Source organism: Pygocentrus nattereri, chromosome 20 (assembly GCF_015220715.1).
Source record: "Pygocentrus nattereri isolate fPygNat1 chromosome 20, fPygNat1.pri, whole genome shotgun sequence".
In the NCBI taxonomy this organism is placed as follows: domain Eukaryota; kingdom Metazoa; phylum Chordata; class Actinopteri; order Characiformes; family Serrasalmidae; genus Pygocentrus; species Pygocentrus nattereri.
In genome coordinates this window covers 10685509-10712536 of record NC_051230.1, presented here as the reverse complement: position 1 = coordinate 10712536, position 27028 = coordinate 10685509, and the positions used below count along the sequence as shown (strand labels likewise).

The window sequence follows — 27028 nt, the reverse complement described above, 5'->3', positions numbered from 1 at the left end:
CATCACTTATTTTGATCTATATATCAAGCCCCTCACAAAGACTGCATTCTTCTGCATAATTCACTTACGGTACATGGCTCATCTTCACCCGTTCCTGACTGATAATGATGCACATACTTTGATCCATGCCTTGCGTATTGATTACTGTAACTCCCTCTTTGTTCCACACACCACACTTTCCACATTGGGAGGTAGGTCCTTCAGTGCCATGGCTCCCAAACTCTGGAACTCTCTTCCTCAATCTCTCTGTGACTGCTCTTCTTTTTCTACCTTCACATCTGAATAAAGACTTCTCCTTCATGATTATTTCTCTTCCTTCCTTCTGCTTAGTCTTAGCTTCGTTTTCTGTATGTGTTCTTTTATGTAAAGCGACCTTAGGACAGTGAAAAATGCTATATGAATGTAACTTATTAATATTATTATGGTTTTGGATGTTTAATGCAAGTGACCACTAGTCTTTGAGGGTTTAAATGAAAAAAAGTATGTTGTATATTTTCTTTTCTCTTGTAAATGTAACGTAATTAGTTAGCTAGTTACAATCATTAGCTTAAACATTAGCCAACAAAACTGTGGCCTAAACAGCATTAGCACATTAACTAACATTAGGCTTATTGTTTCAAGCCATGCCCCTCTATGCTGGCATCATGGCACTATGAGCTGAACAACTGCCCATGCTGTGTGGTCTGATGCTGTTACGTCCTCTGCCTTGATCGAGGGTCCACTGCTTAGAGAGTTTTTCCTTGCCACTGTCACCATTGACGACGCTCATGGGGTCTTGGACCCAGATTTTTCTGTGAAGCTGCTTTATGACAACTATACGCATAAACTTTGACTTGACTTGATTTGACTTGACTTGACTTTGCAACACTGGCTAACACTACCCCAAAAGATTTTTTCAGACTTTAGCTGGTAAAAAGACTTTAGCCTACTCTTGTCTAGATTCATAAATGGTCAAACATACACCTAATCAAGTATTACATCATGCCTTTGTTACATTTTTCTGTAATTTACTTAATGGCAGTATACATTTAGCTCATCAGTATGTTCTGAATCTTTCTCCTCTGCAGCCGGGGTGTTGTAAGGGTGTGGTGGCCCCAGCGCTGGTGGGAGCGCGGAGCTCTCTGGAGGAACAGGCGTATCTGCTGCTAACCGAGGCTGAAAGACAGACCATGAGCTACTACATACAGGAGTACCAGCATGGTCATATCGGAGTGGAGCCTCTTGCCATGGCCTTGTTTGAGCTATTCAATACACACGCCAAGGTCAGCCCTGATAGAGGAGGGGCATGCTGTGATCTGTTGTGATTTACAAATTTAATGTTTTGAAATGTAGCTAAAACACTCTTAACAGCACTTTTTTGGTTTCCCTAATGTTGTACATTTGACTCTTACCTTAGCTGCTCTGACAAATTACAGCGGGTAGCTCCTCAGAAAAACATCCATGAATGCATAACAGAGTGCATTTCTGGGACTCCAACCCCCTAAAGCACTACGCGGCTCTTTTACTGCTCTGTTGCGATTTGTAGGTAAACATAAAATGATTTGCAGTAAAATAAAGCTCTGCTTATCATTCTAACACAATTGTAACAATAAATGTTCTTAAATGCTGGAGTTAATGAATAACTGCTAATTCACCCTTTAACCTTGAAGGTTGGCGCACAGACTGCTGGTCACATAGCAACGCAGAGAGCGATCTCACCTAGCTATTAGCTAACAAAACGGCAAAGAGAAAGATTTAAGAAGAACATGGATAATTTGCAGATGAATGGACATATTTACATTTCAAAACACTTCAGCCTCATAAAAATTGAACATTGTGAGCATTGTGAGAGACATTCTACAAGTAGCTATTCTACTTCTTGTGTTCTGCTGGAGATGTGAGAAAAGCAGCTATAGCTGAGCCAAAGCTTAAAACAGAGCAAAGTAAGTCTGCGTTTTCATTTAATTCATTAAATTTGTTAGCCTGTACTAGTACATTAGCACATACTGTGACATTTACAGCCAAGATGGTAAAATGGAAATAAAAAAGCTGTGGCTCTCAAAGTGGTTTGATTTTTGCTGAAAGGACAAAATGGCTCTTCTTAACATTTGGGTTGCCGACCCCTGAACTAAAGGAAACAAAGGCTGTTTAGACATTTCAATATTGCCAGAGACAGCCATGTGCTATATTTGGGCTTAATTACTTAATTGGGAAAACAACGTTTTCAGTGTTCACTTTATGTGAATGTGGATCTGGTTAAAACAGTTAAGACTAAAACAGGCTAAGAATGTTTTATTAAGAAAGCCTGCTATCAGAGTGTTTTTAACTTGAAGAGGAGTATCTGACTGATTGCTATGTGTATAACCTGTGTTTATCTGCGGATTCTCCAGCTCACTCTGCTGGCGGAGGTGCGCACACTTGTCGCTACGCAGGATCTGGAGCGTTTTGATGGGCAGGTGCTGCACCGTGAGATGGAGGCGTGGAGGGCGAGACACGGAGGCCTGGGCCTGCTGCACCCCGACTCCATCTGCATCTCTCACCCTGAGAGTCATGCCCCGTCTGCCTGCCAGCTGACCGCTCCAGCCACAGGCTATGCTAAGGCAAGTATGTGTGTGTGTGTTGCTCAGTCATCCATGTCTTATGTGTCTGCCAAGGCTTGGTCTGATTCTCATTTGGTTTTAGTTTGAGGTATTTGTGTTTAAGTGAGTATCTATCTGTCTGTCAGTGTGTGTGGATGAAGGCATTTTTGCACTTTTACCTGGTTCAGTTTTCAGCCTCACAGGTCCTGTTTACTCTGGACATTAAGATGTGTCCTGTATATGAATGATGTCTGTATAAGCTTTTAACGGCCAGTCGTGTTCATGCTTCTGTTCAGAATGTGTTTGGAATGTGTCAGAATCTTCAGTGTGTCCAAAAGTATCTAGACACCCTTTTTAATGCGTGAATTATGTCACTTTAAGGTGCACTTACAGCTAATACAGAAAATGATTTGCGCATACACAGTTTGTATAATCTGGCAGGAAGAGACTGTGGAGCAGCAGCACATGAGCCTAGTGTCATCAAGCCCAATGCCAAGTGTTGGCTAAAGGGTCATAAAGCCCACTGAACTATGAAGCAACTGTGTTCTCTGAAGTGACAGAATGCCATCCAATACCTTTGGGATGATTTGGAGTGGCATTTGTGATCCAGGACTAACTTCACTAACTTCAGCCTCACTGATGCTGTTGTGGAATCAAATACTCACAGCAGTGCTCCAAGTGTAAAGTTTTGCTAGAAGAGTAGAGGCTGTTACTGTGGTAAAGTTGGGCAAACTCCCGATTAATTCCCTTGATTTTAGAAGAAACACTGGATGAGCAGGTGTCTATCTACATTCATGAATCCATTTATCATCTAAACTATTGGATTGCAGGAGGTGCTGGAGCCTATCCCAGCACTCATTGAGAAGGCAGGAAACACTCTGGACAGATAGGCAGTCCATCACAGGACACAGATATACACAATCACACCAAGGGACAATTTAGCATCTCCAACTGGCCTGACTGCATGTCTTTGAACTGTGGGAGGAAACTAGAGCACCCAGAGGAAACCCACACAGAAACCACCTGGTTGCCCTACACAGTATATGATACATTTAATACAATTCCACAAGCACAGATATATCAAACATTTCTCCTTGTTCTTTCCCAAAATTTTCTGAAACAATGGGGAGGACTGTTTGGACTATGCTACACATGGCCTGATTGCCATGCTGGCCTTGTAGTGCTTTAATCTCATAAAGTGGTTCTGATTAATGCCCCATCTGTTTTCTTTGTGCGTTGATCATTGTATCATGCACTCTAGCTGGTTAATTGCCCAAGCTGACACTAGTCATTATTACATGTTGTAAAATCTGACCCCACATAAAGCAGTAAGTAGGCTTAATTTATAGTTCTTAGTTTTACTCCATTGGGAATTAATTAGTCGTGTATTTATTGGCACCATGTTTACTATTTTTACCGCAATCACCAGCTACAGGAAGGGGGAGTAACAGTTCATACATTTATTTCAATATGATACAGTGGTGTCTTGCTGAGGCCTGACACCAGATGTCATTCATGAGTGAGGCATCCAAAAACCATAGAGGGGCCGGAAGGATCGAGCACTGTGTTCATGCTCAACTAAATGAATGAATGAAATCATTAATGAATGAATGAGGAACATACAGGGTGAGAAATGTATGGTAGATCGGGCCAAAGAAGCCCTAATCAACAGACCAACTGCATTTACAGCAAATCATCGAAGGTCCTAAAATACCGTGATTGATATGGACCAATGAATTCAGTTCTTTATACAATTAGTTTAATTTCACTTGATTTATTGACATCTGCCGCTATTGGAGCATGTCTAAGACGTAGCGGGTTTTAGTGGGGCATGATAATTGAATAGTGGGGCATTGCCTCAGTAAATAACCCCCTGACACCAGGCCTCATTTGGGCTGGTGGGCCCAAAGTTAACCTAAGAAAAGCTCAATTAGTTTGCATTGGAGTCCCTGTAGTTAATGAATAATAAGCCTTAGTATGTAATAAGCCTGGAATGCTAAGGGGTTAATTCAACACATTTTTAAGGAGCACCTATAAATATTAATGCTTCTATTTTCAGCTTCCAACATTAAAAGTTTACAATATTTGAGACTTTAAAGTGGCTGAAAATGTAAAAGTTTTGCCTGATTGGTCTACAGAGAAACAAACTGCTTTGTAGTGCTCCAATTTAATATCCTAACCACAGGCTAATATATTAGCCACAAGCTAACACACTATCAATGATATAACAACAAAATATGATAAAATACTAATGCTACTAATAATGTATTTTGATACAATGTGATTCTATATGTGATACTGTACTGTTGAGTGTGCAGAGGCGGACAACGTGTTTCTTCTTGAGGTGCTTACATAAAAGTATTCATACCAAATGTTTTATTGAACCAGTAATAGTAACGTTCTTTAAATAGCTGTTATTTCTTGAGGCGTATATTCTCACAGTAAGAGGTCTATAGACAGGCCAATACAAACTTAGACTGCACAGTTTATTTAAGATCAATGCAAGACATGTATTTTCATTGTTGTCTGTATTTGTTAGTGTTCACTGTAGAAATTCTAAAGATTTTTCATTTTATGTACACAAAAGTCAAAATATAGTGACCCCAAAAAGTATTTGGGCACTTTAATCATTGGAAAACTTCAAGGAAGTGCATAACATGTTTGCCAAACTGATTTGTGTCAGAGGAAAACACTTGCAGCACTACATCAGCTGAACTGAGAAGAACCCCAACTAGACTGCACTAAAGATACTGTAAAGCAACTTGAAGTGCACAGATCATTTTGATGCAAGCAGAAATCTGAAAAAAATCTACTCAAACAGTGTCAATCCAAAGGTCTTGGAATTGTTTAAATTCCTAATACAATGAACTTAAATGCATTTTTAAGTAGGCCACAAATGTTCAAATAGTTCTAGGGCCCCTGTATGGGTATTGGTACTAGTATCAAAATGCTATGTGTTGTATCAGCCAGTCCTCAGTCCTTTGTACTCAGTATTGGATAAAAAAGAAACCTGATGATATAATCTTTAGTTGAAGGTTGTGCTTTGTGCTTTTGTAGAATGAATCCAGGATAGATGGAGGTGTTGTGGCAGGACCTGCTGGGGCCCTGAACTCCCTACCAGATATAGCTTTGGTGAGTATTACTCTGAAAGATGAAGAAACAACGTTGATGGTTGTGGTTGTTTGACTGCTACTCAGTCTGAATCAAACAGACAGTTAAATGAGGTATCAGTGATTTAGCACCTGCCTTCACCATTTTACCAAATTAAGTATACTACACTGTGCAAACAAATGCTGTTTGTCATTGTGTTGCATCATGCTAGTTATCTATGACTGCTATTGTAATACAGTTTGAGCTTTGTTTTGTTTCTTGTTCTTTCATGTTCTTCATTATTATGCTCTATCTAGAAATAAAACAACTTGATGGTCCCCAGCTTGTCCTCTTCTGATGCACTGTAACTGAAAATACATTCAGTTTGTTTGAATGTACAACACTGTGCTAAAGAGACCACCCTCATTTATTTAATTTCCAGTCAAACAACCATTGATTCATGTGCACTTTTTAATATTTATTAATGTATATATTTATTAATGGATTAGATATAAAATATAAGACAATCAACTTCCATAAGAAAGGAGAGATTCAGAGAAAAATTAATGAAAAAACTTTCAAAACAAGAGTTCAAAAAATAATACAGAGAAAATGGGACTCCTAACAACCATGCAAGACCTTGTAGACCACAACAACTGTCACCATCAGATAAACAGTAAAGCTTAACATCATTGAATGTGTTTGGGATTGTTTGGATTGTGAGAAGCAGAAAATGCAACCAACTTCTAAGACTGATCTTTAGAGGTCCCATAAATACCCCAGCAGACTTCTTAAAAAAATAAAAGCAATGGATGCTCCATTTTCTGCTGTCTAGATGATTAATTGCCATTGCTGAAACTGGAACAGGAGGCCTACATCTACAGTACTGTAATTCTGTAATACATTGCTTGTCTAAACAGATCCAAACACTCTATAATGGTAGTATCTGTGATTTTACTAATATTCAGTACTACAGTCTGTGGTACAGTGAGATTCTTTATTTACAGTAATGGATCAGGAGTCTAAAGCAGTTCAACCCTTTTCATTTATATAAAGTATTTCGAACTTTATCACTTGCTGTGGCATTTATTAATTATTTTTTTATAATTCAGTTATTGGCCTGTTGTTGTTAGTGTACGTGTAGCATACATGGATATCATGGATACCAGATAGTAGTAATTACATGACTTAATTTCATAATGTGATGACATTTTGAAATGAAATGTCGCTCCTGAAAGCAGTAAAATGTCAGGATGTTTTTTCCTTTAGGCTATTATGGCCTCCTGCAATTATATTGTCCCTTTAAAGCCCCAGTCAGTAGTCAGTGCAGCTGGCAGGTTGGCTTGAGTGCTGCAACAGATGATTTCTAATAATACAAGCAGCACATTCACTGAAATGTATGATATCCATCCTGTAGATGATTTCATAGTGACTCTTAATGAACTCATAGTAAAATGAATCTCCAGAGTGTGTTAAATGTAAAAAGCAGTAATCACTGATCAAATAGCCCTTCACAGTTATTTTATGTCAAGATATTACTCGTCTATTATTGAAAAATATTTGCTGCTTTTCTTACCTTGTTATAAATTCTTGTTCCCAAAATGCTTTGTGTTCCCAAAATAAGTGTTTTCATGTTGGTGTGTAGTTCCACACTGTAAAAGTTATTATTGAATAACAGTTATTAACCCAGGCTAATTAGATATAAAGGTTTATTGTTCAGTAGCTACAGGGACATCAAACTTACCAAGTTACTAATCAATAATATTAACAGGTAGTATTTATAATATATCATATCATACACCAACAATATAAGTGATATTAAAAAATTCAATACAATGAAAACAACTTGGCTGCAGATGTATAAAATGACTGTAATGTGCTAAAGTACTATTAAATTCCCCATAATTCAGATCATTATTAGAAAGGTAAGAGGTTGTAAAGAAAAAAGTCTATGTAAAGATGTGTTAGATTTAGAAGGCTAACTTTACTCTAAAATGACTCTACAGCACAGTTATAACCAAGTCAGTGCTATACAGTTGTGAGCAAAAGACAAATTAAAAGTGAAAAAGTTAATATATCCACTACAGAGAAATTAAACATGGTGTTTTTTTTAACATTTTAATAATAAACCTACAATACCACTGTAACGCTGAGCGAGGAGGCGGACGCATATGCTGAGATAAGCGAGATTATTAGGGGCAAATCCAGGGTCATAGTCAAGACCAGGTTCCAATAATCGATATCGAGTTGTGGGTGGACAGACATAGGAGACAACTAAACCAAACCACAAAGACGGTCCAAACGGCGTCAAGCCAAGCCAATACAACAAACAAAGACCGGCAAACTCAGAGCTTAAGTACACAGGGAAAACGAGAGACAGGTGAAAACAATCGGGGCGGAGTTACAAATCCAAAACAAAAACGCACATGGACAGGACTGGGAGGGGCCGATCGTGACAACCACCTTAACTTGGTGACAATTGACTAGTTCTAGCACATTACAGTCATTTTATACATCTGCAGCCAAGTTGTTTTTATATTTTTGGATATTATTTAAAACTAACGTGGTTGCAGATTTTTTTTTCTCCATTTTTTTCATAATCAATTATACTGTTGTTATGATATGATAATATATTATAAATATCACATTTTTATTGTATTGATTACTAATTTAACAACAAACTTTTGAATGGCAATGCACAACTAACTGCAATGTAAAGCATTAAAGTTGAAAGTGGCTTTAATTGCTCATTCCAGAATTAGCCTCAGATAATATGTGCTTATCCTCTGTACTGTTCCAGGATGAGGTGCAGTCTTCGTCGGAGTCACCCCCTAATTTCAGACCTCCTCCTCCCCCTGCTTCTGGCTCCATCAGACATGGTAGTCCAAAGGGCCAGATTAAACGGCCCTCGTCTAAGCTGTCCCACACCAACCTGCTCTTTTCCACCCCCTGCAGAATGCACCAGGAAAACCACCCGCAGAACCATGTACACTCACACACACACTCGCCCTGTTCAGGCCACACCTCCCCATGCACCATCCACCACACCTCCTCACCCTGCTCCATCCACGCCTCTCCTCCCCCCTGCTCCCTCCATCACTCCTCTCCTTGCTCCGCTCATCGCAACGCTGGCCCTCCAGTTGGCACCCCAGCTAAAGACCTGGTCCAGTTTCTGATGAGTCGGCAGGCGGCTGTGCTGTCCCCACACCCGGAGTCCCCCAGCCAGTCTCGGGCCGGCACCCCAACCCCCAGCCTATCTCCTCGTTCGTCTCCATCCCTCTCACCCTCGCTGCTGATGCCTGCGCCACCCCCGTGCAGCCCGGAGAAGCCAGAGACTTCAAGCCCTGCACTCTCTCCTGGCCCCAGCTCTGCCCAGGCCCACAGGCTCAACCTAGAGCCAGAGGCAGCTGAAGAGCGCTCACAACCCCAACTACGAGGTGAGATTAGCCTCACATGCCTCTACTGCCACTTAATGTTTATGGGATTTCTGTTTTTGCCACTTAATGTTTATGGGAACCGAAAACTCATAATTCATTTGTTTATTACCATTTTCCAACCTAAAATTAAACAGGCTGTGTCTTTAAATGATGTAATGTAAACAAATTCTTTTCTGATTTGGCTATTTTTGCAGCATGGCTTGCAAGAGCTAGGTTTATGTTATTAAAAAAAAGTTTGTTTTTTCATGATTTGGGTCCATAATCACTATAATCCATTGAAATAATATTTTCTCCACACACCCCGTCTCACATCCAGGCTTTTTATTTTATTGTTCTGTCTTAAAACATTAGGTTATGAACAGGTACAAATATGTACTTTTTACCTGGCAAAACTTAGTTTAGGTTCACAGTTGGACCTTAAAACCACCTTTGAGGGTACATTTACAATGTTTGTACCTTGATAAATGAAAAATGTACCTGCAGAGTATCTTTATTTCTAACAGCAGGTTTAATTTGGGGTTCTAAGAAGTTCACTACTAGGATATCACAAACAACATTCTTTGGTTTGTGGCCTTTTGATTACCAGTGTCCAATTGGCCCCACCAGAGTCAAAGTGTAAGAAAAAGAGGACAGCTTTACTCTTTTAAGTGTGTGCATTGATTCATTTCTTTATTTATGTTTGTGTGTTCATAGATTTGTGTCTATATTAATATGCATGTGGGCGTATATAGTGGGATTTTGCTTTCATGTCTTTGAAGCCGGAGGGGTTTAACCTACTTTATAAGCTTTCACTACACCTACAACTACTGTATTATCTCTGTTACTTGATCTCTGCACTTGAAAACATACAGTGAATGTTAATGTATAGAGAAATGTCACAAGACCCTTTTTCTTTTCTGATGCCAATACAGTCATTTAAACCTGGATTGTCAGCCGATACGGATCTGATAGGGTTTGTTTAATACCTACTATGTTTTAAACCGAGCTGTCTTCCATCGATGATCTTCACTTGAAGTGGAAGTTTGGTAATATGAACCAAGGATCACATTGTCTACAGTGTAAATGTTGCCATTATATTTTTATTTTATTTTTATTTCCTATAGAAACTGACTGTGAAATTAACGGGTCTACAGATCTTTTAAATATTCCTGCTGTTGGAACAAAATGTTGTACTTATGACATTTTTCAGTTTTTGACCAGTTCCATTGACTTATATTAAAAGTAAAGTATGTTTTTTCTGTCTCCTGTAAAGGTTTTATTGTGGAGATACAACTGTTTGTTCCAGCAACATCAATATGTCATGTTAGTAATGTTAAAATAATGGTAAATCTGGAAAAAAAACACAACCTGACGCAAAAACTTCATATTTTCAAATTTCAATGGGAAATGTCATGTAACACTTTTTGTGAGGGAATCTTTGGAACCATTAAACACTTCAGATCCTGTCACCATCACTCTGAACAATTCTGACTGAGTAAGTTTCTCTGCCATGGATCATCTCAAATCACACAAATATGAGTGACTTTGTTTATACCAGCAATTACATTATGCAGATGTTTTGTTTGTTTTTTAATCAGTAGAGTTCCCCTTTAAGACGAGCGTCTAAAAGTAGTTAAAAACTACGCAAACATGTGTGCGGCTACTTTCTCAGGCTAGATTTGTCACAGATAAGTGATACTTTTTTTGATCCCACAAACAGGGAAATTCCACCTCTGCATTTAACCCATCCATGAAGTGAAACACCACATACACACTAGTGAACACACACACTAGGGGACAGTGAGCACACTTGCCCGGAGCGGTGGGCAGCCCTATCCACGGCGCCCGGGGAGCAGTTGGGGGTTAGGTGTCTTGCTCAAGGACACCTCAGTCATGGACTGTCGGTCCTGGGGATTGAACCGGCAACCTTCTGGTTACAGGGGCAGATCCCTAACCTCCAGCCCACGACTGCCCCAAGAATTGGATCAGATTCATTCTTTTTGTTCCCTGTGACATCTGATCCAGCATATCTGCTATCAGATGGGTACCATCACTACTAATGCGTATGTATTTATATATATGTGTAAATGTATGTGTGTTTTCAGGCGCCACCCTCTCTCAGCTGTCCGACAGTGGACAGACCCTGAGTGAGGACAGTGGCGTGGACATTGCGGAGGCAGGGGGGTTAAGTAAGGACAGCAGTCCCAGACCTGGAAAGCCTTCCCCTCAGCAGGCCTCAGGGGACCCACGGGGGGCCGAGGGACCTGCACAGGTTCCTAGTCAGCAGGTGAGGTTCAGGGCCTCCAAAAGGCGAGAAATACAGAGCAGGATTTCTTTAGGGCATTGTTTGACTCTTTTCCTAGATATAACATCGGAGGTTATAATGCTTGTTTCTTGGTGTTGCATTAAGAAAGAAGGAGAACATGCAATATCACATTATTCATGTTGCAGTGTGATTGGATGAGAGGCATTCTGTGATTGCCCACGGTTACCTTGACCACATTTATTTAAAGTATCATTTCAACTTGTAACTAAGCAACAATTGCCAGCATATTTGTCACTGTAATATCAAAATCCCCTACATCCTATTTTGTTGTTTACTTTTTTTTACACAATATGTAAACAACTGGCCTTATATTGTGTGAACATGTCATGACAAATGGACCAATAAAATAGTACAAAATTAAGCAAGATATACTCACAAACACACACATTTTCTAAGCCGCTTCTCCCTCAGGGTTGCGGTGGGGGGTGCTGGAGCCTATCCCAGCGGTCATCGGGTGGAAGGCAGGATACACCCTGGACAGGTCACCAGTCCATCGCAGGGCTAAGCAAGATATAGGGAAATAAAATTGTTACATTAACATATATTAAAGTTGAAGGGGAATTCCACCAAAGATTTGAAAACTTCTGGTTAATTAAATGGGTACATTGAACAAAATTATTAAACATTACTAAATTTGAAAATGTCTGGTTAATGAAAAGGTAATGAAACAAAGTCATTCAGAGTGGGTGGATGTGAAATGCTCCATTCTAGAGAAACATAGACACTCAGAACTGTTTTCAGTGGTGGTGATAAGAACCAGATATCTGAAGAGTTTAATGCACCTAAAAGCTCTCACACCGAAATCTATTACAGCAAATGGTTATGAATTTGCTGTATAATGTCTGAGACATGGTTTTATGTTTCTGGTTTTGGCCTTACACATCTTTTTAAAAATGTATTCATGGTGGAAAGGTACACGCAGGGTGTTGTAAGGCAAAATAGTCCTCAAAGAAAATGTACTTTTTCAATTTTACCGCTATTTTACTTTTAAACGCTGGTGACACACATAGGTTAACCTAGATTTGCGTTGCAGGCAGTGCAACCCCTGGTTCCTATCACCACTGTCAAGAAATCTGAGCCAGCAAGTTTCTCTGCAGTGAGCCATTTCACACCAAATCACTCTGAATGACTTTGTTTGCCTCTCAATAATTAAATTATGCAGAAACTTTGAAAAATCACTGGAGTTCCCCTTTAAGGCCACATCATTCAGACTATACATTGTTCAACAAAAATGGACATTGTAATGCTTACAAGTTAAAGGACCCAGAGTGAATGTGTAGAGAACTTTCTAGATTCTCCCATCATTCAAACCGTTTTTGTTTATTCATGTTTGTTCTGTTGCTGTGGTCTGGAACTTAAGAATACTCTTAGTAAAAAGGGTTCTATATAGTACCAAATGGGTTCTATGACTTTTATCATAGAGACAAACAACTTAGCAGACATTAGGTTTTAATACAGCAACAATAGAGACCAATTGCTGGAACTATTTGTCATCATGGAATGTTAATCTTTCATGGAGAAAGGGTTTCAGACAGTCTGCAGGCTGGTGGTGTCTGCTAGAGTCTGCTTTCCAACCTTAACCCCCATCATTCTGCCATTCTGCTCTTAATTAAAAGCCGTGCATTGCAATAGCACCGCAGTCGAGCTTGGATCATCTCAGGTCTCTCAGGATCAAACTGATGATCAAAGCCAGAGTGGAAGGAGGGAATTTGGAGGGTATTCAATCCCCTGAATTCATGCTGCATACTCTTGTCTCTATCTCACTCTCTCTCTCCACAGACAGGTGTACCTGAGCCTACACTTGTACGGGTGTCCAAGAGTGCCAATACGCTGGGAATCGCAGTGGAAGGAGGTGCAAACACCAGACAGCCTCTGCCACGCATTGTCACCATACAGGTGAGCATCATCAATGCCCCAAAACACCAAACAATATGAGAAGGAACGAACACGAACATTGTTTAATGAATTACTTTGCAGTGCTGACCTGTGGCTATTAGAGCTAGGTCTTCATTTTGGGCCATAAGTGGCAAAACACCCCTACGATAAAGTTAAATCGTGCTTGCACTCTTATTGGATTCTAGTATGTTAGTGTTGAACTAATGTCCATGCACATGAACAATTTTTGATGATTCTAGATTAAACACAGATGTAGCTTGTAAAAGACATTTCATGTTTTATTTTAAGCTGGAAATAGATATTAATATTCATACTTTGGAGCGGTTTTACTGTGACTCCTTCAGGAAAGACATAGAACTGCCACTGATGACCACTATTTATTTATTTTTTTTACATCTAACATAAACCTACTGGTAAGGCTGCAACGCGTATTCACAGTCAGGACTTCCAGAACTTCCAGAAGGCCTAGAATGACACCTCACAACATCGGTATAACCCATTGTAATTCATGCTCCCAATGGTTCCAACCAATCCCAATCAAGAGTTCATCACCATTCCCAACCAATGGTCCCAACCATTCCTAACTAACAGTCCCATCCATTCCCAACCAATAGTCTCAACCTTTGTAAACGTGAATGGTTGATTCTATAATTTCCTAATTGTTTTTGTTGTTAATTAGACAAGTGGGGAAGAAGCTTAAGTAAGAGCACTGTTTTCATACACAGCTGCTTTTAAATACTGAGGCACAACTAATGAGGCAAGCGCATCTGTTTAACAAACCATCAGATGGCCAGGCTCAACTGGAACAGAAACAAGAGAAATTAAGATCTCTTTTAAAAACCGCTTTCCTCATGCCCGCTTAAGCTTGCCAGGTCAGTGGAACTGCATTATTGCTCATCTAACTGCCAGTTACTCAATTAGTCATACAACTAATAGCCTGCAACTCATTTGTCCTATGGGTTTCTAACTGATTTAATAGTAACTTTACCTCAAGGACCTTTGAAGCTAATAATGTCATGACAGGGCAGTGAAGCTGGCTTTGGCTGTTTCTTTAAGGATCTTTCTCTGGGTTTTGATTTGCTGAGAATACAATTTAGTTTATGCCGTCTATCTCATGCCTGACCTTTTGACTCTGCTTGGGCATGGTAAAGAAGTGCATTAGCACATTGTGGATTCAGGGCATGCTTATGCAAATAACACACAAAGTGTGTGTGCACACAGGCTTGTTTTGTCTCCTTTGAATTTATTGTACGCATAGAGGAGAGTCTTTTGCTATGGTGCAAAGCAGCTTTGCACTCAGATGTGTCTGCTTTCAGAAATAAGCACATGAGCTTGAGCCAGTTAACCAGAGAAAGCAGGTGCACAGATGTGAAATCTGCATAATATATACACAACAAACATTGTGGCTATAAAAAAGCCACCTGCCCTGTACATTGTATGAACATTTCATAATGAATGGAGCAATAAAAATGGACCAAAACTGCTTTGGATGAAATATAGTTCTATTCATTCGCAGTAAACTTGTTCCTTCTCATATAAGGTTATCATTTATCCAAGCTTTTCTTGTGACAGCAATAGTGGATATTTTCAGAAATAAAGGTAGTAAATTGTCTCTGGGGAAGTGTCCCTCTTGTCACTGGGGTGGTGCCCTCAAGGGCACATCTCAGTACCTTTAGTCAAGGAACATAATTGTACCATAATCCACTGAAATGATATTTTCTAAGTTGTATTGGCTCAACACACCCCGCCTCGTCTCCAGGCTTTTATAGTTCATTGTTCTATTTTAAAACATTGCTATATAAAGGCACAAATACATACATTACAGCTGGAAAAACTTATTCAAGGTGCACAATTGGACCTTAAAACACGGGTTGTACCTTTGAGGGTATTTACGTTGTTTGTACCTTGAAGAATAAAAAATGTACCTGCACAGAACCTTTATTTTTAACAGTGTACCATAGATTTTAAGTTGTTGAACAGAAGTGAGGTATCCAAGTATCCACTGTTTTTCCAATATGCCAACATCTTTGAGTTGCCTGCAGTGCAAGAGATTTCCATCACAATGACCCGCTTGCTGATTGCTCTGAGTTTCATCAGTGCCAAGTTGACTGCAGAACCCAATTAGAAGCTCTCGAAATGCGTTTTACTGATTAGAGCACTCCACAGAGCCTGACTGCGGCTTGATAAAGACTCTTACTCTCCCACTTATGTGTCTTATGTCAAAATTGACCCCATTGACAGTATGGGAAATTTGACTTGAATGTGTGAATATTCACAGTGATTTAAATCACAGTCAAAACTGCCTTTAAGACCAAGCTGTTAGTTTTTCAGTCGATATGTCTTAGGAGATTAAGTATAAAATGCAGTATTATATATTAACGGCTGTTCCACATACATATGGAAGGGGAGAGTCAAAGGGAAATAAGTAAAAGTTTTCAAACCTGGATTTCAGAAAATGATTAAAAGGTACACAGAAAATGTGCAATAAATAAATAAATAAATAAAAGTTAACTAGCTTTAGGAAAGTATGTGGCCATATCAGCTGTGCAATGTTCAGCACAGTAAATATTTTGCTCTAACAGGGTTTAAATAGTTTATAAATTTTTAATATTTTGCTCTAACAGGGTTTAAATAGTTTATAAATTATTAATTCAGTAATAATAAAAAAATGTGCAGGCAGGTTCAGTCATAACACATTTTGGAAGGTAAGGCCCTCACTCTGGCTATTACAACCCTGGAACACTGAATTATTTATTCAGGCTGTGGCTAGTCACATGTTCAGAAACAAGGCCATAGACGGATGAGTAGTGAAGGACAGCGAATTGTGTAATTCATCCTTGTCCTTGCAGTGAGAATGATTTGGCCTGTATTAACTGTATTGAATGTTTTCTTTACGACTGGGAAATTTGTACTTAGCAGCTACTTTCAGATCTTTTTAGCGCTGTCTGCTGCCCTCATTCAATCTATTTGTTCATTATGAGACCTCCTGTTCATTATTAGACCGCTGAAAATTGCGTTTGATTTGTCATTAAACCTTTATTAAGGTTATATTAATGTCATCCCACTACTGCTGCTGCAGAGACCTCTTCACCTGAAGAGACTGAGTGGAGTTTGACAGTGTAGAATCATCTACCCAGATGAGCTAATCTGTCACTTCAGTATGCCCAGTTTGACAGGCCAAAGCAGAGAAGACAAAACCATGAAGTTCCCATTAGCAGAATGAGACCAGCGTGATTCAGCTCTCACTGAGGAGTTATCACACAACATCAAGTTATCACACATTTTTAGTTAACAAAAATAGGGATGCACTGATATGGGAATTGTGGGCTAATGGGGAAAATGTTGTTTTCCGATATTTTCACATGCACACCTTCTAATGCTGATACATAAACATTTATAAAATGTAGTAATATAGAAACTAAATCAACCTGGATCATCATTATAGAGACATGTAACACTCACAAATACAGTTGCCACCTCAGTCCTGTTAAATCTTGGACACTTGATCAGTGACTTGATTTCAGCGACCAGGTAGCTGCTCTCATGGTGGAATCGATAGATAGATGTCAGTTCAGCTATAGAACCCGATCTTCTCATCTATAATGTTTGAGCGCTGCCTTGTGCCTAAATGTCACAGCATTCATTGTGATATGCTTTTAACAGTAGTCATTGGTTTGCATAGATATGGTTATCATCTCTTACTCTGATAAGCCTCAAACAGTAGTCATTGGTAAAAATAAATATATCTGTCCAGTTACAAGCTGATTCTTTGTTTATTTAGCTCTTGTTGTGTTGTTTTGCTGTCTGGTGTTGACCAGAGGACTATGGGCTTCCCTTTTGCCACTGCCAACCTTGGTTTGCTTGATTTTGGGCTTGGGCCTAGATTTTCTGTAAGGCTGCGTAGTGATCTGATGTGATTCCAGTGGAACATTTTTTTTTCCTTGACAAGCAACTCTATTTACAAATGTAGTAACAATAATACAATTTATAAGCCCAAACAATAACATTTTAATAATCTTAGCAACAATTCATAAAAAAAGTAGATAAAGTAACTTAGTATGGCAGAGCTTTCTCTTTTTCTTTAAATTTGACATTTTTGTGTGTGTACCTTTGCAAACAACCTTTTGTAGAAAGAAGAGTCAGGATTTTACCTCTCAGCACTGATGACTTCAAACAGCTTAAAAACATTATTGAGCTAATTTGTGTCTAACGTGAGGCCACATGTTTCCTTTGGTGTTTAAATCTGAGCTTTGACCAAAACCAACTATAAAAATCATTATATTTTAGCCATTTTTTTGCCAGGAGTGTAGATATTTTACAGTTGCACAATAGCCCACCTTCTGCTTTTCTGGAGTACTAGAAATACATCATCAAATATTAATTAATGTTCAAATCTGTTTGATGCCGATTTATTTTTTTAAGCAAGTACACTAAATGTATCCAGACTAATTAGCGCCCCTATTGCTGACACAGGCATTCAATTGTGTACATACAGCTTGTGTAATCTCCAGAGAGGGTATTGCCAATAAAATGAATTTCCTGGAGAAGCTGCATCCAAGCCTAAGGTCACCTAGAGTGGAGCAGGTGAACTACATTCTCTGGAATGAAAGAGCTCCATCCAGTACCTTTGGGATTAGTTTATGTGATCCAGAATGAATCATGCAACATCAGTGCCTGACTTCAGTAATGCTCTTGTGGCTGAATGCAGTCAAATCCTCACAGCAATGTTCCAACATTTAAGGTTAAGCCTTCTGAGAAAATTTAGGCTGTTACTGCAGCAATAGGGGGGCAGATTCCTTAATAATACCCATGAGCAGGTGTCTACAAACTTTTGGACATATAAAAATAATAAATTTACTGCAGTGAATGGAATTTGCTGGGTGCCTCAGTTTGTTTGGAAAGAACAGTGCAAAATATTTAACTAAATAGAAAGTTCAGGCTTAGTGGTCAGGAGTGTTCAAAGTAATTCGATTAGCTGTTAGTTACAGGTCAGTTCAGTTCTTACTTCTAGATACAGCTTGGTTTTAGCATTTTTGTAGCTTAACATTTTACCCATGTGTATTATTTTTGACTGGCAAATTCTCAAACCGTGGTGGAGGTTAGCAGCCTTGGCCGAGTATCTGTCTTTACTCAGATGAGTTCTCTTTAATGAGGGTTGATTGCTGTGGGTGAGGTGACCTTTCACCAACATATCAGTTCCCACAGGTGGTAACTACTTAGCAATGGTAATATTTCTTTCATTTAGAAGCAGCCTCTTCTTTCTCATCCACTCTGAACCATCACTTGATCACACTGAAACAAAGGAGTCTCTGTGCAAGAACCTTCTAAAGTAAGACATTGGAAAAGGATTATATATTCTTCTTGTTTGCTCCTCTTTCTCAGTCTTGCTCTAACTCAATCTGTCACAGATATAGCCTTCTGTAAGATCCCTGTCTGTTCTACTTTACATTACAGGCTATAGTCTTTGTAGAGATGGAATACCACTCAGTTCAACTCACCTGCTATGTCCATTTGCGTGGAACCCGTAGTAGCTAGAGGCCTCTGGAACTGTTAATACCCAAGCTGTAAATCAGGCTATATGCACATTCTCTCTTTTCCTTATTCTCTTCCTTTGAATTCCATACTGTTACCATACACTTTACACCAGTGGTGGGGAGATCAGGGCTGGAGTTCAATGCAGTTTACTAATTTCTCCAATCTCACGCAAATACTAATCCCAGTAATTTATTGCCGAGTTGAATTAGATGTATTTGAGAAAGAAAAGCGCCACGCTCCACTAGAATCTGGCCCTCCAGGAATGGAGATCCCCACCCCTGCTTTATATCATACTGATCTATCATCCTTCCAGCCCCCTCTGCAACTTCACCAAAGATCTTAATTGAGTTCTTAGTTCATTTTCTGAAGATAGCTATTCTTTGATCTTGCTTGGCAACCTCAATCTTACAAGATTTCAGTCACCCGCCATCTCAAGTCCTCTGACCTTGAACAAACATGTTGACACCAACCTTTGATCTAGAAACATTCTAAACATCATCTTTACAAGGAACTCTGCTCTATCCAACCACTTTAGATCAGATCATTTTTTGTACCATTTTCTCTTCCACCTCTCCTAAGGTTTCCTTTTACCCGTTCATCTTTGACAGTTACCTTCAGGAGGAACCTTAAACCATTTTTTCAATCCACTTTTTCTTCAATATTGATCTCATCTCTACCCACCTGCTTTGCCCTGTCCTCTTCTCCGGACTTACTCTGTGCTTTCATCTCCAAACTGTCAAGATCATTATCTTCCAGTCACTTGATCTTTGACATTCTGAAATTGGATAGATGAATGCAACAAAGACACTTTTTTTCACTGGATCTGAAATGGTATATTTTTAAGCTCTGCTGTCTTTACTGTCACAGGTTAGATTTTTTTCATTTCAGAAACAGTGATTGCATTGTAAACCCATGAAAATCCTCTCTACTGAATTGCTGGCTCCCCTTCTGGCATCTTAAGTTATTGCAAATGACATTATCATTTAGTTAGAACAGAAGGTCAACAACATCTGTAAGTCCTTCAATCATTCAGCCAAGGTGGAGGCATTCACTGTGCCAAACTCGAGCCAGATTCTGCTAGCCCTCAAATCATTCACTGAGGGTGTTCAAATGGAACTGTTCCATTTGAACATTCCTAATTTCTGTCAACAATCTACTTTTCTTTTATCTCCAAATTGCAGCACTATTTGAGACACATACCTTCTATCCAAGCAGTGGAATGGACAGTGCCAGACCAGTTATGTACCTTCCTATCTTCAGAGGAACAACCTTCTTGACAACAGTCTGGATACAGTGAATCACTGATAGCCTTGCATGGTTTCTCTTACCACTTTAGTGCTGATGACACCCAGCTGTACTTCCTATTCCCTCCACTTGCCTCTCAAACTTCACAAAGATATCTGAAATTTCAAACAGGATGGAGACCTAGATGTACCTACCTGCAGAGCTACCCCCAACACTAGACCTTTCTATCACCAATCTTGCCCTCACTGTCCATTTGTCATGCAAGACCAGAAACTTTGCAGTTGTTCTTGACTGCTAGCTTCATTTTTCTGATGGCATAAAATCGAGCGCCACATCCTTCAGATTCTTACTTCACAACAAAGGTATACAACCTTTCCCAGCTGCAGTGACTGTTCTACTTTTACAGTTCTTTCTTGGCAAGCCATCCGCCTTATGTGATTTTTCCTCTACAAAACATTCCAAATATTGTGTCTCATCTGGTCCATCTGGTCCATACCATCCAGACATTCTCTCATGTGATGACTCCTCTGTTGATATCAATCATTGACTCCCTGTGGCACCAGGAACCAAATATAAAGCATCTCACCTTCCAGACTTCAAAGGCCATACATTCACACTGCTTCTTGGCTCAGAACTACAAAACTGCATGTCAGCTCAGGTCTTCAGCTTCTATGCTCTTGTCTTGTCCTTGCCTGAGATCTCAGCAGACTCATACAGTGGAGTCTTGCTGCTTTTGCATTCTTGCCTCTCAGTGACAGAGGGAGCTTCCCCCTGAATTATAAACTGTGCACACACTCTGTTCGTTCACTGTGTCTTGAAGACTTACCTTTTTTTGACAGTATGTAGAGCAAAGGTATTCAATTCTGGTCCTGGAAAACTGGTGTCCAGCACAGCACAGTCATTTTCCGGCTCAAACACACCTGATTTAATTCTATCCTAATTGCCTGGTTTAGTGGGATTCTTTGAGTAGGGTAATTACCAACCCACCTGGACCAGAGTTTAACACCCCTGTTAAACTGCACTTGGTTTTCAACAGTTTTCTACACTTAGCATCTGTGTTTAATGTTTACTTTAAATTGATATGATACATTAATAAATAAAATTGTTCTCAAAGTATTTATTCAACTAGATACTTAACAAGCGATGGTGTCATATCACCTAGCAATATGGGAGTTGGGGACTGTGGTTGTTTTTGCTGTGGTTATGGATGAGGTCTCAACGCTAATGGGGGCTGATGAGAGGACAGAGGTGCAGGCATGAAGCTGTCAGGACTGGCCCATCTGTCTGAGAGACAGACAAAAGCCAGCTAGCACTCTCTCTCTCTCTCTCTCTCTCTCTCTTTCTCTCTCTCTCTCTCTTTCTCTCTCTCTCTTTCTCTCTCTCTCTCTCTCTGTCTCTCCCTCTCTTCTGTGCTGTTTATCTATCTTGACAGAAGGGTAGCTAATGACTTCTCAATACAAAGTGCCAAATAAGGCCAGGGGAGCATTCATTTTTCTTCCCCCTCTCTCCTCTCTCACACACTTTTGATAAATGTTGCAGCTTGTTTGTTCTTGGGCTTCTTGCCTATTCTTCAAAGCTTCAAATTTCTCTGATGCATTTCAGTGCTGCAGTCTCTCACTCTTTCTTTATGTCTCTCATTCCTTCTCTCTCTCTTTCTCTCTCTCTTTCTCAGAAGGGTGGCTCAGCACACCTCAGTGGACAGTTGCGGGTGGGGCAGGTGATCCTGGAGGTGAATGGTGTGTCCCTCAAAGGCATGGAGCATCGAGACGCTGCGCGCCTCATTGCCGAAGCCTTCAAGACCAAAGAGAAGGATTACATCGACTTCTTGATTACAGACTTCAATATTGCCCTATAGATGATGACAAAGAAGCAGAATATAGACATCAGGTGTCTGAGGTCATGCATCATTTGTAGTAACGATGCACACCCAAATGAACTCGATGCTGTCCGACCCTGTGGTAAACAAAAAAGTTCCAAAGCTGATACGTTCTGTCCTACGTACATCTCTCCCATCGTAGGTATTACTGCATCCTTTGACCCCAGGAATAAGTAATTGAAATACACTTACAAGCTAATGCACTTGCACATTTAACTGACATCATATTGTTGGATGAAAGTAAGGCTACTATTACACCAGCTACTCTGATTGTAGCCTACTGCTGCCAAAGACACTTAACTACCACAGTTGACTAAGCTTGCTGGTTTGCTTGGCATGTTTCAGTGAGGTAACCGGTTGCATATAGCAACAGGGCCTATTCTAAACATATGGGGGCCTGAAGCAGCATTCCACCCACCCCAGTCATATTATTGTCATCAACAAGCGAAAGTTACAGTTTTCCTTGAGAGGGGATCATGAAAAATATTTTTTGTAATTATATGACAATATCATTTGATATATGTAATTATTGAGAGTGATAAATACATTCTGATTAAGCTTATTTCTGATTAAGCTTATTTGTTTAGGGTCAAATTTAAACAAATAAATGTAATAATTCACAATTAACTACACAGAATAATGTGATGAATCACAATAAATCATTTTAATTATCTGACAGCCATAAAAGTAATAATGAACAAGTAAACTGCATACTCATCAGGGCCCCCTGGTGCTTATACCCCTGTGTAACAATATTCCTGTTTCAACAACCAAAACCACTAAAATTCTACAGTGACACAGTGATACTCATAAGAAAGATGTACATAGGACAAAATGTGTAGCCTTGGTTCACCACAGGGTGCTACAGGGGCAATTTCTAAAATTCAGCTAAGTGAGGCTCGTCCACATGGTGAACTGAAAAGTAACAACTCATCCTCAAAGGTTTGTGAGCTGAAGAGACACTGCACTTTATTGAACTTGAATGAATGGAGATTCAGCTTGAATGAAGGGAGATACAGCGAGCCCCAGCTGGAATCAAAAGCGGTTTACATCAAAACTGTCCTTCAACTTACCTGATCACAAAACTTTCCACATGTCGGAACAGCTTGTTATACCAACTCTTTAGGGTTGGAGTAATGACAGTGGATGTCTTGCGTTCCCTTGCATCAATCAACCAGCACTCATCCCGTGCTGCTTTCCCTCTAGAAGCTGATGTATGTCCCACAGGGGGTTCACATTCCACATCCAGGCTGCAAGTGTTTATGGTGCAGGGTAATGTGATGGGACAAGTACAGGGTTTTATGCTGGCTATTAAAATCTGTCTCACGGCAGAGCACACACGGCGGCAAACTGAGGGCGCTCATGACTCCTCTCCACCTCATGCTCAAGGACGTCCTGGTGCAGACCAGAGATAGATTGTGTGAGCAAACGGAAAGTGCTGCAAATCCACTTTGTCTGAGTGTGATCACCAAGAAGTCTGAGTGGCTGGTGGACCGCCCTATGTTTCACTCCCTGTCCCATCTTTTAAAGATGGTGAGGAGTTTATAGCACTTTGGACCACAGCTACTGTCTAAATGGTCAAAACAAGTCTAAGTTACAGGAAGTCTGTTAGTAATGCAGATGGTCACTGTCATTCATGTAACTGCAGCAGTTACAATCTGTTAAAAATATAGGATTCGGAGAAATTTGTTAAACAATGTATACTGTTGCTGGCATATCAAAACATTGTAATGCTATTATTTACACCTGGTGGGTACATTTCATGATGAAATAGTCCAAAATTGCTAGGAATAAAATGTCTTAATTGGGCATAAAAGTTAGGAAGTTGTATTCATTCCCCAGTAAAGTTACCTCTTTGTTTAGGTTTTCTTATGATGGCACCACCATTCAGTGCTGTATAAAAGCCACAGACTAGCCTTCCATTTATTCAATTTTCAGTCAAAACAGTCATTAAGTACATTATTCATTTTTCAGCGTTGGCAAAAAGCAGGAAATGTAAACATAACAGAAAATTACACAAGACCTCAACAGCTAAACAAGTGGACAAGTATTTAATGTGTCCACCCTTTACTTTTTGTGCGCCTACTGCCACTCTTCTGTGCTTTTGGTCTTGAAACCAACCAGGCACAGCTGTATCCCCCAAACAAAAGCTTTCTAAAGGAGTCACTGATATTGTGTTAACCCTCAAAGACACACTAACAGTTCCACAAGCAACCTCCCCAACACACCGTACCTGTCTCACAGAGATTAGATCCACTTCAGGAATGAAGGGAAAGTCAAAGGACCACTAAATCTGTCCCCACCAGAGAAACAGCATTTAAAGTTTTCGTCTTTGAGAGAGGGGAGAAAATCAAGCTCCACTCTTACTTCAGATCTGAAAAAATCCAGTCTGAAGGGGTTTGCAGCTGTTAAGAAGCCCTCACTGATGAAAGGAAACAAAAAGCTGAGAATTTGAGGTGGACATCTAAGATGTGAAGTTATATGGACTGATGAATTTACACTTGTATACAGGATTACTTGGAATGTAATAAATCGAAATTGCAACTAACTTCTAAGACTGAAATTTGGAGGGGTGGAAAAATATTCCCAAATTTCTTTAAAAAACTGAAAGCAAGTCTCCTGAAAAGAATGAAAGCTGTAATGAAGGTAAAGGGACACACTTAGAGTTAGAGAAAATATATTTATTTGTTGAGGCCTTTGTGTAATATATGTCTATAAATAGGTAAATATATTGCCTGCTGTGCAAAAATTATGCATCAGTTTTTAACTATTTACCTAATTTGAATATCCCAGTTATGCTTTGCATGCTTCATGATAAACAAACCAACAGAAAAACCTCCAAAATTACTCAGGAAAAAAAGTTAAGAATATTATAATTTTGCAAAGTTAGTGCTTAGAAGACACAAATTGATAATATATATTTAAAATATATATTATATTTTCTACTTTTTTCCTGAAGCTTAAAAATGAATAACTACTTGGCGGCTGTTTTGACTGAATGTATGTAAATGAAATGGCTGTTTCTGACTTCTGCAGTATTGCATTGCCCACAAGCAAAATAACTGTAGATTGCAATAGGAAAGAGTATTGTGTTGTTTTGACATAGATTTAATTTATTCTGAAGATGTTTACATCCCTGCCAAGCTGCAAGTGCCAGAGTTGAGATTTTTCAAAGATTCTTTTTTTTTTTTTTTTTTTTTGGACCACAAAGAGGAAAGCTGCAGAAACAGAGGAATTACACCGATAAAAATGATACAGCGGCAAGTGAAATTATCTTAAGTCTAATCAATATGTCTACAATTTCTCATGATAAGATTATATCATAAAAATATTCAACCTCTTTTTACACAAGTTGGACATGTTATTTGGATGGTCCTCTGTAGATGATCTACAGACATCTAAATCATTAACAAACTTTCTGGTGATGTTCCGTTGATTGTCAACATTATGGTTAGGGTTTGATGTAGATGTAGGTTTTGCTTTGAAGTTAGGGTTAGAGTTAGATTTAATAAAGGCTGAAGTTCAGTTGAATTTAATGGATATTTAGTTGAATGTTACATAAAAGCATCTACAGTGGATCATCCAAGTATCTAATCATCTAAGATACTATTGATACTATCAAGAATTATTTCCTAAAATAAGCTAAATCCTCTGCCAGGACTTTTAAGGTGGTGTAAGATGATTTTACTGTCCTAGAAAGTACTTTTTGCTGTGTAGATGAAGCCACAAACAGTTTATCCACCAGTCTAAATGAGATTAACTGGAGAAGAGCATTATAATCAGGGCTGAGCGGATGGTTCGCAGTTTCAGACTTTCTCATTTCCCTTCCATTTCCTCTTGTCCTTTCTCTCTCTATCGTTTCTAATCTGTAACAATGACTTTGTTTCGGGGTAGCCTCAAAGGCTTGCTATATCAAAGTGGTGATGCTCAAAGCAATGGAGCAATGATGGATCTATTTTTAGAGTGACCTGTGGTGAGATGATAGGATGAAAGGATTATTGAAAAGTTTATATATCAGTATTTTTGAGAAGATCAGATGTGTAACTCAGTCATATATGCTTTTTATTTTTGTTTGTATAACTGCATGTCATATCCCTAAAGAAATAGTCCTATACAACATGCAGAGCATTATTGTACATATGAATATATAAAGCTGTACATATCAACTTTATTTATCTATTATTGTGTTTTTTATGTAAATATGCAGATATATCATGATTTCAATGACTATCACTTACATAAAGTTCCTTATATGTGTATGTAATTGAAACCTTATCTAATAGGGTAGGTCTGTCTCATCTTTCACAGCAGAATGTCCACTGTGGAATTCACTCTGTGGTCATTTGGATCAGTGTTCATTCAGCAATGGATTTTGCTGTGTTAACACTTTGCAATCTACACAATAGATGACCATGTTTTGTTTTTTTTTTTTGCAGATGTCTAAGAGCTATTAAGGCAGTTTGTGGGATTGAAATGGTATCATAACTGATCAGGCTTTAGGAGCAATGAGTTTAAGTTGATCTGGCAAAGCAATATAGTACTGAGTGCACAATTAGAGGCTGGTTTAGTATTTTGCTATTGTTGCTTGAAATATTTATGATTCATGGCACTTTTCAAACATGAATTAAAGTTATTAAATAAGTAACAGGCTTTGTATCTGCTTCTTTATAAAAAGATATAAAGCAGCAGCTGGGATCACTGAGCTAAGGCTGTCCCTGTCAGGAGGCTACAGCATGCATACATCAATAAAAACAAAACTGGGTAAACAAATATATATATATATATATATATATCATAGTCAATTTTAAAATACAAATGAATAATATGAAATACTGGAATATTTTAAATATGCAGTTTAAAGATCCAATTTTGAAGCATTTTTTTCATCTCCATAGTGTAACTAAAATTCCTAGTCTGCATGTTATAAATATAAGTAAGTAATAAATATAAGTAATAATAATATAAGGATTAAATAATATAAGGAGAAAAGGGGAGGACTGTTAATAATAATAGTTACTTGCTGTAACTAAACAAGACAACTTTGGCTTTAAATGTAGTTATGTAATAACTGAAGGTTGGGGGAGGA

General features: G+C 39.0%; 1 protein-coding gene across 3 annotated transcripts in view; it reads left to right on the top strand.

Moving 5' to 3' along the window:
• The window catches only part of whrnb (whirlin b), a 125446-nt gene extending 98862 nt beyond the window's left edge, over positions 1-26584 (top strand). For 2 of the 3 annotated variants that reach the window (XM_017691234.2, XM_017691235.2), the window contains exons 7-13: positions 1068-1262; positions 2370-2579; positions 5616-5690; positions 8449-9085; positions 11170-11351; positions 13170-13286; positions 21739-26584. In XM_017691234.2, the coding sequence (XP_017546723.1) occupies positions 1068-1262; positions 2370-2579; positions 5616-5690; positions 8449-9085; positions 11170-11351; positions 13170-13286; positions 21739-21921 (1599 nt within the window). In that variant the 3' untranslated portion in view covers positions 21922-26584. The remainder of the gene's footprint in view (positions 1-1067; positions 1263-2369; positions 2580-5615; positions 5691-8448; positions 9086-11169; positions 11352-13169; positions 13287-21738) is intronic. The other variant, XR_005129252.1, reaches the window with a different exon arrangement.
• The last annotated feature ends 444 nt before the right edge of the window (positions 26585-27028 follow it).